Genomic DNA, 17,868 nt, shown 5'->3' on the forward strand with positions numbered 1-17,868 from the left:
CCATCCTATCCCAGTAGGACTAGTATCAACTGTAACAATCACAGGCCTGCCACACTCATAATCTGCCTTTCTTAGAGTAGGTGATGATTGGAGCAGATATTTCAGCTTCCGCATAGCTTTAATATGTCCTGCACTCCACAAAAATTTTTGATTTTTCCTCAAAAGTTGATAAAGAGGATCTGCTACATGTGCATAATGCGGGATCCATATAACATAAAAGACACATCCACCAAGAAATCTCCTCAGCTCTGTAACATTAATGCATCTCTTTCATTCTTTGTATTGCATCTATCTTGGCTGGACAAGGTCGGCGTCCATTAGTACTACAAAGATGCCCCACGATTAGCACTTCACCAACCCCAAATACTGATTTCAATCCAGACAAAGTAAGATTCACCTCTTCAAGTCTGGATAGAATCATATCACAATCTTTTATATGATTTGCCACAAACTTGCGGCACCCCCTCGAATCCAAATCCCCATCTTTATCTTTCTCATCACAGCCTTTTATTGGCACATCATCCAGAAAAGGCATAGTTATTTGTGGTATGAAGTCTCGCAAGACTTTATTCATTCCATTCATCATATGCGCCACTGAGTTGGTGGCTCCCTGTGGTAAGGTACACATCCTTACCAATCCCAAAGGAGTTTTCATTGTGGTCAAGTCCCTGCTTTGTATATCCAGCTGAAACTGATCATATCCCGAATACAGATCACCCATAGAGTATATAGCTTTCCCTACAAATGCTTCTGCAAACTCGTCCACAATCGAACCTGCTCCCACATTTCTGATTGTGACCTTTTTTACAGGTTGCATGTCTTGAATGAAGCGCAATGCTCCATTTTTCTTTGGCACGGTAAACCATCTGTTAGAGTATGGAGCGCATGATGGCTCCAAAATTCCCATCCTGATCTTTTCTTTTAGTAATTCCATCAGCTTTGGCAAGAGAGCCTTTGGTACTGGAATCGGCCGCAGGTTCCAGGGCACATGTGGAACAGTGAAGATCACCATTGGCGCTGTTACACTTGGATCAACACAGCCATAGTTGTTTCTCGTACGTGTACGAACCTATTCGTACGTACGAGTCGTACGGTACGATACCGTACGAATTCGTACGATATCGTACGGTACGAGTTAGGTTTTTTTTTTTTCCCCAAAATTTTTTTTCCTTGAAAAAAAAATTCCAAATGCTAAAAAAAAATAGAAACCTTGCTTTACGAAGATCCCAAATGCTCGCAATACTTCGCAACTTTCGTGTCCACTCAGTATTCCATATGGGGTTGTGGAGAGACCTAAAAAATCTGGCGAGGTAGACTGGTAGTGTACACTTGATTGGTAGGATGAGAGAATCTTGCTACATCACTTAGGGATCCCTGGTATAGGTAGGCTAGACAATTAGATTCTCAAGTTATGCACAAGGGAGAACATTTGGACATGGCCATTTTGATCTAGAGAGGAGTCCCTAAACTTATCACCCTAGATGCACTCCTCGTATTTGTGCAAGGACGGTCCCTTAGTCATAAACGCTACACTGGGAGACCTTTGGTATTGCATTACCCATCCAGGTTCTTTGGAGGCAATCGGGAGATCCAACCGGGAGAGACACATATCCATGTACTGGTTTCTCAAGCACTGTAGACTCCTCCCCTCCCAACCTTCCCCTACATTCAAGCTTGAAGCTCCATAGCTTGTAAGTGTAAAAAATAAAAACCGTATTTTATCGTACCGTATCCCCAAATTTCATATCGTACCGAATATTCCCGTACGGTATCGTACCGTACGGTATCGTATTTTCGTACCGTGACAACTATGAACACAGCCTATCTCATGCGGGTGAAAAGCAAAGGCTTTCCCATGTTTTACAAGCATTTCCTCAAAGCATTCCCTTTCAACTGGCAACAGAAAATCCTTTTCACCAATCTTCAGCTCTTTTAGGGTTTCCTGTGTAAACTTATGCCCAATTTTCTTCGGATCTCTGAGATTCGGTTGCATAGAGGCTTCATCTATTTTCTCCTTGCTTCCTGGTGGCAAGGGCAAGGCAACTGGTTTCACCTTCTTTGCAACCGTTTTATACTTTGTATCAACATGAGCATCCATCTCACAATTCATGTTTTTACATTCCATCCCCTCGAATTTCCGGATTATATCATACATCCCCACAGATGACAGCTCTATCATCTCATTTCCACCCTGTAAGCATGCTCTTTCCATAGCAAAAAGCACACCCATAGTATCCACAAATGACACCTCATCAAGCATCCTTGAAATAAACTCATTCTTCTCCAAAAGACCACACTGCTCAAGACTTTTTTGTTCATTTTGTACATGTCGACGCATGCCACGCTTCAAATCCTTGCTTTTTACAAAGACCAGTGACCCATAGCTAGAAAATCCCTAAAAATTTGCTGAAAAGTTATTTACATTGATTGAGTCCTGCGAGAACTCATTTTCCCTTGTACCATTGGAATCTCGCTTTACAATGGCACCTGGCCAAAATCCCTCCTCTCCCTGTAGTTCATGAATTCCCTGTTTATCTTTGGGAGTGACTGTGCTCGAAGAGACTCACGGTTCCTTTCATGGTTAATGCAAACTGTCAAGAACTGAACAGCTTTCTTGCCATCTTTAATTCTTAATCTTGCATATGCCGAGCCATCATCCAAAACCTTTGTTTCCATCCTCACAGCTGTAATGTAGGGTTGCCCAAGGATGAGGGGATACGATGACATCTCCTGGACAAAGAAGTTCTGATCATCTTTCACATCCCCTATAGTTACCCTTACATTTGGACAGGCTGCATAGAGCTCTCCAGATGAGTTATTAGCTGCTTTAATCATCCACCCATGATCTACATCCATTGGCCACTTACATTTGTTGTAGAGATTTTTAGCCATAAGATTTATTTCAGACCCATGGTCGATTAGAGCGACATACGGCTCTTCCAAGTCACCTATCTTGACAAGGGTTTCAGTGGTGGCCCTTGCCCAATGGCTCCTGGAGTAATGACTCTTTGTAAGAACTTCTTTTTCATCATCCTCATCCACAAAGCGCACTTGTCGTGCCCCTTCAGCAAAGTGATTACATTCCACCACATTCTCTCTCTCTTCCTTTTGCTGTACCTGTACTCCATGAGTCTTGGAAGTGCTTGCCTCCCCTTGTGATGGAATAGATTCAATTATGGACTGCCTTTTCCTTCGTATAATATCAATTATCTCATCATGGAATTCTTTCTTTGCAATCCCCAAGACTTCCCCTAGTGTAAATTCCACCCTACTGTTTAGAATCCTCTCTTCAAGCACCTTTTTGAGGTTTGTTGCGGCTTCAATATCAGATTGAAGCTTGTAGAGTGGACTTTTCCCTTTACCCTTCTCCTTCCCATGCTTCATTTTTGCTAGCACTTCTTCCATTGATACTTCCTGTGGAGGTCTACTATGCGGCGGAGGCATATGAGATGGCCCAGGATCCTTCTTTTCACTACCACGGGTGACCCTTTTTGATGGCCCTCCTTCCTTATTCTCCCTCTTATGCTTTTCCTCTACCTGTGCCTCATTATTCTGGCATTTTGCAATGTAGGCATGAACAGATAAAGAATCCACAGGCTCTTCCCAGCCAGTCTCAAGACGTATACAGTCACCTGCCTCATGCAAAGCCTGTTTAGACACCTTCTTTGACGCAATTAGTTCCATTGTTGATGGCCAAAAATCTTCATTCTCATAATCTTCATCATTCTCAAATTCCTGCTTTGATTGACCAACCTTTAACCCATAGGTTGCTGCCTCAACCATAGAGATGGCATGTCCAGCAACCATGTCTTCAACTAGCTTTTTCATCCCTCCTTTTCCAAAGTTTGTGCTTAATGGAAGACCAGTCTCTGTAAGGTGAATTTTTCCATCTTTGAAAAACACAAGTTGATTTCTGAGGGCTTCTTTATAGCTAGCACAGTCTTTCTTTGCATGTTCTGGGTCATCACACCATATACATCTGAATGTAAACCCTTCTTTGCTTTGAGGCCTTTGCATAGAAGCCTGCCCTAATGGTAGCCCTTTTTCTTCAATCCTGGACATCTTCAATTTTAGGTCTCGCATGCCCTTAATAAGCTCATCCATCGGCCCTTCTACCTTTGGGATTGCAGCAGCTGGTTTTGGTAGATTCTCAGGGGTAACAGCAGTTATAGGAGTTGCCGAGCTCATCACCATTTTATCCCTCCTTCGCTGCCGCTTTGCTAGCATGGTGACCGCATCCTCGACATCATTCCAATCATTCTTTAGCCCTTGCTCTGTATCTTTATCCTCAAGGAGAATTTCCAGTTTTTCTTGGAGATCTTTCCCAGCCGCTTGTAAGAAGAGCTCTGTTTTTTCCCTGTCCAAGGTTGTGCGCTCAATCCTTGACAGCTGGGCATAGCGCTTCTCAAACTCTCTTAGCAACTCTGTGGCAGAAATTCCCATTTTGGGTTTTGTGACCCATTCCAAGAAAGTTCGTTTGGTCACCCGCTCGGAATCCTCCATGAAATAATCATCCTTCAAAGCAAGCTTGAACTCCTCCCAATTTTTGCCACCATGTGCTGCCTGTAATCCTCTTATGCGCTCTCTTATTTCAGGAACACATACCAGCTCAAAGCTTCGAACCATATCCTCCTCAGTCACCCTGTTTAGCTCCATTTCCTTTGTGTAATTGCGCAGGTACTTTGTGATGTCCTTACCATCAAATTGATCCACCTTTTTCACAATTGACTGCAGTGCTTTAGTCGTGGAAATTTGCCCCCTCTCAGCAGCTTGCTGCTGTTGCATATACATAGTAAACATCTGAAACATTTGCATAACCCCGGGGTCAAAATGAACCCCATGTCCCTCAGGATTCTCAGCCATAGCTTCCCTGTGTATTTCACCACACTCTCACCCCAGCAGTTTCACGTCGGGTTCACCAAAAAGCTGTCGTGACGTGGACGGTATCGCTGGGCAAGTGCGAGACTTCTGGCTGTGAGAGTAGCTTCAAATCCCAGCAAGGAAACAGAATATTTATCTCTTCAAGGGGAACCACCAGCACAGGCTGGAACCATAATATTTACATACCAAATCTCAGCAAGACATATGAGCTATACCAAAAACCATCATAAGCATCATGGCTCAAACCAAAATCCAAGGTTATAACTTTCTCGTCTGTCTGCAAAACCCAGGGCTTCACTCTCTCTCGCCTCTGTAGATTCATGAACCTTCCTTTATCGAAACTAAAGTAACCACTCACCATGTACATAAGAAAAGGAGCACCTTCCCTTGTAAGGCAAGGGACCTAATACAACCCATAAGAGCATCAATGGAGCAACTGCCAAACTGTTGATACATATGTTTATTGGGTAGCATCATGCTTGATTAACAACTTTAATCCATCAATGCATCATAGATCCAACTCATTAAGTCCCAACAAGTGATATCTTCAAGGATTGTCAATCTACTCCTTTTATACATTGATGTTATAGGTTATGCACATCCGAAGATAGAACAAATTTACTTTGTATTTGTATTCATGGATAAGGACGGTCTCCCAGCTAGCATGCATCGGCCTCTACAATATCCATAGCACCTGCACTTCTAAAGTAAATCTCCAAACCATTCTAGAATTTTCTGATGTGCCTCTTATGGTCTATTTCTGCCGCCAAAATTGCTAAAGGAGTCTTTACCTCTTTGAAATCATCAACAGTGACAAAGAAGGATGGCGAAAGACTGCAGCTTTCAGACAATCATCCTTTGCCAACTCCACGACCACTTTAGCTCCTCTGATTGTTGCAAGTGACTCCTCGGCTTCAGTCGACGTCAGCAGCAGCTTATTATCACAAACGGCAGCCTCAGCTTCTACACGATTACCCAGGCATCTCTCCAAGGCTTCAGCTCTTCGTCCTTTGCATGAAATTGGCAGCGCATCACTTCATTTTTCGAATTTTTCAGGAAGTATATCACTGGATGAAGCTTCAATTCCTCTCTAATTCAAACCCCTACAAGGCTTGAACAGAAGTTAACTTCACAAAACGAGATATTTTGCAAAATTCAAACTCTGGTTTTTCCTTCACTCCTGTTTCTGCCTATCCCCCCTTTCGTATCTCTGATTTTCTGGTTTTCCCATTTTTTCCCGCAAGAGATTCGGGCTCCATTCGCTTTTGCAGCTAAAAATTCGAATTTCCCAGTTTGAAATACACTGTGCCTCCTTTTTTCTTGCTTAAAATTCGGATATTTCCTTTAAAAAAAAAACCTTCGTATCTTTGCCACGCAAGCCACCACCTTGCGTATACGTCTCCAGCTGCTGAATTGTACCTTCCACTGCTGTCCCCTTCATTTTATCCTCAAGTTTCTCACAAAGACACGATTCAGCTCCTGAACATCGTGTTGCATAAAAGAATCGTATGTGTCCCAGCCAAAAGACTTTGTGAGGTCTTTAGTTGCAACACTCGTATCATTGTACTGAATTTTGTAAAACAAACTCTGGAGAGCCAGTGGGATGCTGTGTGAAGGTAATAATATGACTCTTTGCGAGTTGATTTGTAATCAACATTGATACACTCAATACAATTCATGTGATGCCCTTCAAAGAGCTGCTGCCTCTGCTAGGCGGACTTCCACACAAACGGGCGTTGCACGAAGTTAAGACTAGGAGGGTCCTTTATCAATAACCCTACACACACACACTGCTGCAATGGTAAGCATTGACAACACGAAGGGACGGAATGTAGATCCTGCATTTAAACCACGAACTCTGAGAGGAAGGTTTTGGGTTAGTAGCATTTCTCTGCCTTTCTTGGTGAAGATGGGAAGTTTGACTTGATGTCCTCACCACCAATACTGATGCCAAATGTGGGGCCTTTGCATCACTTCCCTTTTTCCCCATAGCAGCTCTGATATCAAGCTTTTGCAGCTTGCTTTGCACCAGTTTCACAAACGCATGATTGCCAGCAGCCAACGCATACATCAAAGGAGTTTGACCAACCGAATCCTTTGCACTCGTCCATGTCATCGCCCATAACTCTTCTGGAGCATTTGTCAATGCATCCACGACACCATCAGCAGCACGCATGCTAGCAGCAACATGAAGAGGTGTAAGCCCATCATAACTGGGTGTATGAGGCCTATCTACTATGACAATGGGAAAAGTATTTCCCTTAAGCCGGTGTCCCTGCACCTCGATAAAACTATGCCCCATATTATTGAAATGTCCCACACAAAAGGTGATATCATCTGGCATCAAACCTTCCAGTAGCATCAGTTGAAAAAAAATCCAAAGCGTTCTCATTATATCCATTCTGAGCAAGCGCAGAAATCGTGGCATTGCATGACACGATATCTTGAAAAGTCATTTTTCAAAACCAATCCTTACATCATACATGCTCTCACATTTCCCATACATGTTGAGAAGGGTGTTCCCTACTACTAGGTCTACCATAAGCATAAAAACTCCATGATTCACACCACACTCATGTACAGAGGCTTCGAGACCTGGCTCAGCCTCAGCTCGTCTTATTGAACCTCATTTACAATATGAACATATGTACTTAGGCATCATATAATGACTCAAGTCATGGCACTTAATCCCATGCATCTGGATTTGCATTTAATGGCCTCATATGCATGGTTTCACACCATAGACGTGCCATGGCACGACAACGTATATAGATGTATATACATATATACATTTATATTCATATGCACATTTGTACAGGTGTAGAATAACAACCTTTGGGGTTCAAAACTTTTCAAACTCGTTTGAAACCTGTAGTGTTAGCGCGTTTCTAAAGATTTCGACAACCCTATTTGGAGGATTGTAGTTTGCATCATGCAGTTGCTTTTTTTTGACTATTAGAAGGAACTTTCCTTGGATAAAAAAAATTCAAGCACCATATGTTTTCCAGGTTTCTGATGTTCCTAGACAACTCTTTAGTCTACCTGATCTGACAAGACACCAAGTCTGTTGGAAATTAAAGTCAGTGGGATCATTGCCTCCAGTTGAGCCATTTGGGACCAATTAGCGTGCCTCATTAAGGCAGCAGCCACTTAGACTATTCATTGTATAGTGCCCAGGCAGCAGGCAGCTTTTAGGCCAAGAGCTGGGTGATGGAGACAGATGTTAAGTTGTCGTTGGATGTGTAGGACACGGATCATGCTGAAAACCGTAGTTTCAGGCTAGGGTACATCCTGGGAAGGTGTGTTTTTGCATCATGACAGCGTGGGTAACATACCGGGCAAGAGGAGGTGATCTGAGCACAGTGGGCTGCGTGGGTAGCCCTCAGGTTGATTGGGCAGTCTATAGAACAGGGAAAAATTGGGTACAGAAGCCAGGCAAAGAGAGTATAGCCCACAGGTATTTTGGGCAGCCAATATGCATGTTGGGCAGCGTGATTTGGTCCAGACAGCTCTTGGATGCCCACACTTGTGAAGAAGAAAGAACTAACTTTTTCAAGCCCATGACTTTATAAATGAAGTTGACCAGCCGATGTTAGCTGTTTTTGCTGCACAATACCTCCATTACCTGCACAAGCATGCTCGAGTAGGGAGAGTTGTGCCTATAAAAAGGACCCTTTCCCCTCCCACATGTGTCAGATTCCAAGCATCTCAAAGCTGTTGAGGGAAAGTAGTAATCAGCCCTCGACAAGCAGACATCAGAACCAAGGGTGCAAAACCTATAGGATACAAGCAACCTGCCCTAGCATAGTTTTAGCTTGGGTGAGCACATCTATGCCTTCAGCCAGCCTGGAACTCGGCAATGCTCAGTTGACAGCACTCTTTGGTAACATCTTGTACTCTTTATAATCTAGTACTACAAGCAAATACACCACAAGGTGGGGGCCCGTACGTGGGTAAGTTCGGACCCAATTGGCTGTATCGTCTCACTCCACTCTCTAGTCTCTTCATTCAGGTTTATTGCAGCATTGCTTACACTTAATCATCAGTTCTTCGGCTATTCAAGTAACACTTCATCCTTTAGTGCTGACCTTCATCATGGTTTGGTCCACCCTTCATGTGTGCAAAAAGAATGAGAGTGTATGTATGCAGAGTGTCAATACTAAGGTGATGTTGTCTTTGTACATAAGAATGCACATTCTTTTGGGCTTCCATGGAAAGCATATCAACCATGTTTAATGACATCCCTACTCAAGATTGCAGTCTCCTCCACTTCTTAATGCTCGATAATTTTATCGACAGGTAATAAATGTGAAAGTAACCAGGTTAACTTGTTCAGTTAAGTTGTTAGTGATATCTTCATTACATTTGAATTATCCCTACTTCACCCTTTTTTTTTTGCAGGTGAACTGCCTGTTGATGATTCTCGGAAGTCAGCTCGAAGGAAAATTGTGTTTGGTTTTTTGGGAATTCTCAGACTTTTAAGTGGTTTGTTATTAGGAAATTTTTCAAGTTCTAGTTCTCTTCCTTGGATCTAACTGATTGCATGTTCTTGATATTTCTTTTATTGTTTTCATTATTATTGTATGATAATATGCATATGGTGAACAGAGGCCTACGTCCTAGTTGTGACGTCTCGAGAACATGTTGCAAACTACCATGGAAGTTCTGTGTACAAAATTCTTTCAATGAAATTTCTTCATTGCAATTCCGAATCAGGGCCTTTATCTCAAATAGAGGTAAGGGGCTTGTCATGCATATCATGCCATAATTATCCACTTTATAGAGAACGAGAGTGGACCTTTATGATATTAACATAGATTATTGGCATGGCAGAAAGATGATGAAGCTCATCTCCGGAGTCTTCTTTACTCTTTGGAGGCAACACCTGGCTTGTATATGTCATATGATGCTGACCTTACCCACAGGTTATTTTCAATCTGCAATGAAAAGAGCACAGCTTGTTGAAATATAGTTGCCCTTCTCAATCACATGAGATTATATCCAGTGCCTACCCGAACACAGGAGGGGGTTACACTTCAGCCAGCAAGGACCTCCGAGCCAAACGGAGACCGAGAGCACCAGGCTACCAGACTCCCAGACTACATCAGACATACATATATATAGATAAATACATATATATATAGAGCCTTTTGATATGAGTGTTCATAGCCGAGTAGTGGACTGCCTCATATACTTATGTAGCACATGCTCGGATATTCAGTTTGTTTCTTTTTGGGGCATTCATGCATATCATGGTTGAGCAAAAAGCAACCCATTGTTGCCACATCTACTTGTGAGGGTGAGTACAGGGTAGTCTTTATAGCCACAATAGATTGTGTACGGCTAAGGAGATTGATGGCCGATCTTCGTGGGTGTCAGCAGACACCCACCACCATACTCATTGACAGTGAAAATGCTATAGCCGTGGCACGAAAGCTAGTGTTTCATGCACGTGCTAAGCACATAGAGATTCATTATCATTATGTTAGGGAGAGGATACTTGCAGGGGAGATCTCATTATCTTACTGCTCTACATAGGACAATGTTGCAGATTTGTTCATGAAGGCGTTGCCTCGAGAGAAGTTTGAAGTTCGCAAAGCTTTAAGCTTACTTTCCTATAGAGATTGATCTCCTACTGACCTCAAAGAGGTTCACATTGCTACTACAAGGAGGATTTATTGGCATATATGTTATGAGCAGTGCCACATGTGAACATGGGCTAACCAAGGGCACTTTTCTCCCTTTTGGTTTTTCCCTCCGGATATCTGGTGTGAAAGGATACCACCACTTTTATCGTATTTTGATATTACGGAGTTGACTCTCCAATCCTTTGCTAATGCAGTGCACGGTATGTTATCATAACTAATCTTTGGAGGTATTTGTAAAGGAAGGTCAAAGATTCTCAAAGAGATTAGATACTGCCCTATAGCAGCTGTATATTCCCCTCGAGTTATAGATAGAGCGCCATTACTCTACTTTTTTTTTAAAATTCGGGAAAAAGATCCTTCAATTAGTTAAAGAGAAAACAGCCACAAAGGACTAAGTACAACCATGAAGGCCTAAATACAAACTTGCCTCAAATAAGGGCGGGAAACAAGTGATCATAAGGGGGAGAGATGCTTCTCCTCCGGCTGGCTGCTCTATGAGGAGAAGGCTATCTCATAAAGGGAGGGAGGGGGGGGGGGAGAAACAACCACACAGGTGGTCTGTAGTGCCAAATGGGGTCACTGCCTCTATCTATGAGGAAAGGGCCAGGCCTCCAAAGTCTCAAGAAGGCTTCCCGCCGCTTCTGCATGCGGTCAGAACCTCCGTGTAGCTTCCCCCACCCACTGACCGCGGAGAGCGTGAATGATGTCGAGCCACATGCTTCTGATGGTCTCATCTGGCAAAGTGTGGGTACCCTTGATGGCCTCGCTACATCTAGCACGCCAGATGTGCCACGTCTAGCACACCAGATGTGCTAGGCTGCTATGCTACTGCAAATCTCCCAGCGCTGGCATGAGCCTAGACGCCAAACTCTTGCAGGTGGGGCTGTGACTGGTACTACTACAATACGATGGTGGGAGACTTGAAGGGCATGGCCTCCCCCATCCTCGTTGTAAGTCCTGACCACTCTAGCCTCGGTGGCCCAAGGGACAGTACCCCAAGTGATAATTTGGGTCGATGCCCTGTCCATAGCAAAGATGCGGAGAATCCGCTGCCAAATTTGTTGAGCCTTCGGGCAATCCCTAAGGCAATGTCGTTGAGACTCTAGGAGATGGCTGCACCTCGGGCAAGCTGCTGGCCGCCCTCCGACTGCCAGCCAAGTACCCACTCCCAGACTCCTGTGTGCCGTCAACCAAAGGAAGAGAGTGAGCTTGCTCGATCGAAAGCTGTCCCAAAGCCTCTTCCAGAAATCTGAAAGGAAGCGCTGTGATAGGCCCTGAGACTGCCAGTGTGTTGTTGTTGCTGGTGTGCCATCTATCTCCGACATTTGGATCTTGCGGTCGAGCCTTGCTCTATATGCAAAGAAAGGGGCATCCAGAGTCTCCACTTGATCCGTGGGATCATGCCACGTCCACTCTTCAGGGTCCCACTGCAACCGCGTGAGAGGTCAGCACTCCCAAATCCATAACCGCCAAAATCTCTCCCTGGCCACCTTGGCCGATGCTGGATCTACGTGCATGCACGTGCCCGAAAACCAATCACCCTCACCCTCTGCAAGGTGCAGCCTCCAAGGGGTGCTCTGATCCCTCTAATCTGCTATGTAATCCAATAGAAAAAGTGAGCAGACCACTGTCCTCATCTGCTCCATAGACCGCCACGAGGATATCGTGTTTGGTGAACACGCCTAGCCACACTTGGGGGGGGGGGGGGGGGGGGGGGGTCAGGTCTTGAACAAGAGTCAACCACTCCGGAGCAATAGCTGAGTCAATGTCGATGGTGAGCCTGTCTCTACCCGGGATCCGTGTCAGGCCTCTCTCCTCCTCCTCCTCCTCCTTCCAATCTCCAAGGGACTTGGTTCGTCCCATGGTGAAGGCGCTGTAGGATATGTGCGGTCGAGCCCCTAGCATGTGGCCACTCGGTAAACGGATTAGGGGGTTCCAGATCAAAGGTTGCCGAAGCTGCTCCTCTTAGGCCGGTGGAACAATCTGTTTGAGGGTTGGCCTGAGATGATCCCAAGCATGAAGTAGATTGGCTGCGAATCTGTCCTCAAAGGCAGGACTAAAACCACGGGCTCGCATCTCTGTGAAGATCCATCTAGTGCTCTGCAGCCACGGGCCTCCAAGGCTCGGACTGCGGGCTGAAATCTGGGCCAAAGAGGAAATCCTTCCAACGCTGATTGGATTCCTCTGACAATCAACTTGCCCAGTAGGGCATGACTCTGTATAGTTGGATCAATGAGACCTAGCCCCCTTTGCTCCGCGGCTGAATGATCACTCTCCGGTTGAAAAGTTCTTGATCAAACGCTGTACCTGGCCAATACAAGCCCGAGAAAAGGCCTTGCACGAGGTGATGTACCACATGGTGGCAAGTAGTAGCTGGCTCGCCACCACCACTTTGCCTTCAAGGGATAGCCTCGCCGAGCTCCAATATAGGAGCTTTCTCCGAATACTAAGAAGAAGCGGAGCGAGCTGCTGCTCGGGAGAGAGAATCAATGCCAACCTGGCAGCCGAGGTATCGAACAAGAGTGCCCCTCGAGATGCACTGGAAAGCCTCCACTGGTCGCCAAGACGGGGTGGGTGCTGAGCCTACCCAAAAACCACACGACTTGTGCCAGTTGATTTGTGCTCCTGATGCACGACAGAAAATCTCTATCGCCTACGCGAATCTCTGGGGATGTGCAACATCTCCAGCAACGTAGGCTGCTGTGTCGTCTGCAAACTCCGATTCCAGCAGCCTTCTAGGCGGAGAGAAAAATACTCATGGCCTATGCGACAAATAGAAAAAGGTACGGTGCCAGAGGACAGCCTTGTCGAACCAAGCGGGAAAGGGGGAATCTGTCGCCTCGGGCTCCCTGAATGAGAACCTGGCTGTGAGATGCTTAATAAAGTCCTGAGACTCCACGAATCCACTCCATGGGGAATCCCATCCGGCTGATAGTGCCCTCAAGAAAGCTCCAACGCACCCTTTTATAAGCTTTCTCAAAGTCAAGGAGTAGCACAATGAGGTCCTGCTGTCGCATCCTAGTGGAGGCTGTCGCCTCCCAAAAGGTAAAGATGTTGTCTAGAATACTCCGACCCTGAACAAAACTAGTATGAGTGTCATGGATCAAGTCTGGGAGGCCTTGGCCAAAATCTTGTAGGCCGTCCCTAGAAGGGTGATGGGTCTCCACTGTCGGGTCTCCTATCTATCACCACCCTCCTTGGGATATCAAGCCCTCTGTGAGCCTCTCTGGCATGGCACCTGTAAGCATAATCTCATTTAAGGCAGCGCGAAGGCAACCTTCCATGAGGTCCCACTGGCGAAGAAAGAAAGAAGCAGGAAGCCCATCCGCCCCTGGCATTTGCCCCTGGGTAATGCCTTCACTGCCTCTGCCAGCTCCTTTGCATTGAAAGGGGTCAATAAGAAAGACCGAAGGGAGGGGGAATCTTCTCTCTGGTGTGTCTCCAGACTCTCTCGTGTGCATCCATCACCTGGGGGGATAATGGGTCACCAGTGAGAGGAGACTGGAAGAAATTCCTGGCGATGGCGCTCACCGGCGGGGGGTCGGAAACAATAACTCCATCCTGGCCACGTAGCCTGTGAAACCGTCTGTCCTCCTGTGTGGGCCGGCTATCTCAAAGAAGTCTCCAGTAAATGTGTCACTGGCTTGAGTCGAGAATGAGGCCTTGGCATGGTATCTATACTCTGCCCTCCTCTCCTCAATGGACCGAATCTTCGTGAGGGCAACTGCGATTTGATTCTGAATCCAGAGGGAACTCTCCTGAAGACGCTGTAAAGAGGCTAGGCCCCTCCTTAGACTCCTCTCCTGCTCCTGAAATCCCTCCTATCTCCTTTGGGCTGCCTCTTGTAAGAAAATACTGACCTCCCCAAGGCCCTCATTCAAAGTGCACGCGGCAGATCCGGAGGAAAATTTCATACTCGCCCATATCTGCTCAATCCGGCTACAAATCTCGAGGTCGTGAATGAGGCTGTCTGGAATCGTTGAGCTCGCATCTCTGTCATGCCTCCATGGATCTTCTAGGGATAGAATAACTGGGGCATGATCTGAAAATGTAGTGCCTGCCAGAATACCAACCATGCCTCCACGGTTGCAAGCCCCACTCGTCAACGTATAACCTGTCCAGCCGAGAGAGGTTGGGGCCAGTGCTCCGCCTATCCAATTGAGAAAAGCTAAGATTCCCACGGCTGCACCCAAACCCTGGAAGATGCCAAGGGTCCTGTCCCCTAAGAATCGGTATCATCTCCTCCCATGTAGAGTAGTCCACCCTTGAGACATTGGCCGTGCAACCTCCAAGTCTGTCCTCTGTTGCCTCTATCATGTTGAAGTCATCGCGGATGCACCAAAAATCAGCCTGGGGAAGGGCCTGTCGGACAGTGCTCCAAAAGATAGCTCTACTTGCAGCCGCATTCGGGGTATAAATGTTGAGGAAGCCAACGCTATCCTCTCCAATCAGAATGGTAACCCACTGAGCACGTCTTGGAACTATGACTCCTGATCCTGTCAACGACGGCAGAAGCTGCTCACTGACACAGAGACACACTCCTCCCTTTGTCCCTGAAGGGCCGAAGGATGGAGACCAAAAAGTAAATACTCCTGCTTGGTAGAATCTTCCCGCAGCGGCGGGTACGCCCCTCAGTAAGATGGTGCTCCTAAAGGAAAAGAATGTCGATAGATCCCCCCACACTCTAAGGACGCCTCGTCTCTGAAAGCACTGAGGTCCCCCTAAGCCCTGAATGTTCCATGAGATGATCCTCATATCAATCTTTGTGTGAGGCGGAACTACCGGAATTGCCCTCCACTCGAAGAGTCTTGGGCGCGGGCTTAGATGGCGAACAGTCACAATCTGTCCTGGTGCGGAGTCGCGCCTAGTGGGCGTGGATGCTGCGTTCCATGTATTGCTACTCTGCCCAAGCGCAAGAGTGTGCATACTCCATGCTCCATCGATCACAATGGAAGTATCTGTAAGGAGGGGGGAGAGGTACTGCGAGAGAGGTATGCATGAACACAAAAAGTAGCACCTCTAGGTTAGAGGTCACCATCTCCGCTCCCTGGTCTCGGTGCGCTGATCCACAAAGCTCCATCCTGGCCAAAGGCCATAGATGAGTAAGAACGTCGGTGATCCGGAGATCCTGCAGATGATGTGATTGCTCAACTGCATGATCCTGTATGGTAGCGGCCACTGACTCTGGATCCCACTTTGTCTGGGGGGCTGCACAGCATAGTCACATGAAAATGCGTTTCTGGAGTGAGAAACCCCGAAATGCAAGAAACGTTTCGAAACGTTTCAGAAACTCCTATTTTTTTTTTTGGTCTCTCAAAAAAAAAAAAGTTTCTCAAAATGTTAAAAGTTCCTATTGTTTGGAACTTTAGCAATGCAAAATTATATAGAATAAAAACCGAAACCTTGGTGTTTCTCAGCCGAAGGCCGAAACGTTTTGCCCCAATAACCCCGAAATGTCAAAAACCCCGAAACGTTTTTGGTGACTATGGCTGCGCTCAAGGGGAAGGAGAAGATCATTGCTGCATTCTCTGGCGTAGAGGGTCTAGAGTGGTGGAAGACCACATATACCCGAATAGGGGCTACAGTCTCCTGGAACCTGTCTGTCCCTTCCTGCGGAAGACCTCGGAAGAAACTATAATCCACGGGCTACCCCAAGATCCGCGCGGGGGGGGGGGGTGTGGGTGTGCGCGCCTAGAGACTTAGGTGGGAGAGCCCTTACTGGTGAGGCCTCAATGGTCATCTCCAGTGGCTTTGAGAAATGATGAATCAGGCGGCGAATGGTACTCGCTGGCTGTCTTCTCTTCGGGTCAGGGGTTGTAGGGGGCCGACAGGAATGCTTTGAAGAGGCGGAGGGGAGGGGGATCGTAGGCACGGAGAAAGAGGAAGGGGCAGATTGAGCGACTGTGGGAAGGGTTGGAGGTGAGGGTGGGGGAGGCGGCGGGGGAGGAAGCGAGGGGGAGTGGGAAGGCGTAGAGGCTAGAGAGGGATCCTACTGAAAGGTATCCATCGGAGAGGAAGGGTGCTAGGGAAGGCTCGACGAAGTGAGGGTGGGGTCAACTTGCCCCATTGGGCACTAAAGGCCAGAGGAGAAGTTGCAATGAGGAATCGGCCGCCACCTCGGGGGGGGGGGGGGGGGGGGGGGGGGGGGGGACCCTCTCTGTTACTGGAGGGGGCCTGCTGTCTGCGGGTGGTGGGTGCTATGATAAGTGCTCGAAACGGTTCTCTGGCAGAACGGTGTCCTCCTGCATGTTGCCAGCCTAGCGCACATGGCGGTGACGCTCAGCTCTGGTGCTCGGCTGGCAACTCGGGCGGGGGCCAACCGTCTGCCACTCTCCGTCTGATGGGTCATCCATGGTCAGAACCTGGTGCTCCGTGGCCTGGGAACCTGCTCCTCTCTCGGCCACCTGATGAGGATCTGAGTGGGAAGTAGGAGGGGGAACCACCGGGGGCAGTCGCCTAGTCCGACGCCGAGGGCAAACTTTGGGTAGATGACCCATCTGTCTGCAAACAAGGCATTGGCCTAGAAGGTCGGAATACTCCAGTCGCTGCATAATGGGATCGCCCTGAAGACTGGGAATAGATATCATGTGAGGCACAGAATCCAGTGAGGCAATACAATGCGGAGAGACGGAATCCCCGCTGGTCGTGCGAGGGCTGAGATAGCGGTTTGGGGGGAGGGGGGATTTCATTACTCTCCCGATGGCACAACCAATCAGTGGGAGAAGAGGAAGGTATTCCTTCTTGAGGCCTGGAAAGCAGACTGTCACAGGAAAGCCTGAAACTCCAGCTAATGGGTCAGATGCCGGATCGAAGCCGTGCTGCCATTGTGCAAAGAAGGCTTGGACCATACGTAGTGCAATGGGGCTCAGCCGCATGACAAGATCAGACGCCGTTGGTGAATCGAACTCAACCTGGTAGTAGCCGCGCCCCAAAGGGTGAATATCTGCAATCTTTGCTGGCGCACCTAGGAGGCTAGCCTGAAGAAGATCTTTGAGTTGGCCACGCGCGGGGCGGCTACTGACAATCTTGCATACGAGAGTGGAGGCCTCTAGGGATGCGACAGTCATAGTGAGAAGCTGCCGGTCTGCTTCGGAAAACGAAAGGCAGGTAACGGTGGCCTCGGTTGGGGGAGACGAAGAGGCTGCCATGGAGTCCTCTGGTGGGCGAAGACAAGAAGAGGCCGAAACTTGCCGAGACAATGAAGAAATACCCACAACCTAAGGGCGCTGCTGGAGGAACAAGGACGGGTGAGATATGGTGGAGAAGAGAGGAAAGGGAGGGGCGGAGGGCACAGACAGGAAAAGAAAAGAGAAAAGAAAAAAGAAAAAAGAAAAAGAAA

At 47.1% G+C, this 17,868-nt stretch overlaps 1 protein-coding gene across 1 annotated transcript in view; it reads left to right on the forward strand.

Moving 5' to 3' along the window:
• The window catches only part of LOC147623475 (phosphoinositide phosphatase SAC6-like), a 127,000-nt gene that overhangs the window by 81,198 nt on the left and 27,934 nt on the right, over positions 1 to 17,868 (forward strand). Inside the window, 3 exon segments of the mRNA XM_086821636.1 lie at positions 9,283 to 9,366; positions 9,490 to 9,617; positions 9,715 to 9,806. Of these exon segments, the coding sequence (XP_086677762.1) occupies positions 9,283 to 9,366; positions 9,490 to 9,617; positions 9,715 to 9,806 (304 nt within the window).

This window comes from Cibotium barometz, chromosome 27 (assembly GCF_041138505.1).
Source record: "Cibotium barometz isolate CiBa-2024 chromosome 27, ASM4113850v1, whole genome shotgun sequence".
NCBI classification, from domain to species: domain Eukaryota; kingdom Viridiplantae; phylum Streptophyta; class Polypodiopsida; order Cyatheales; family Cibotiaceae; genus Cibotium; species Cibotium barometz.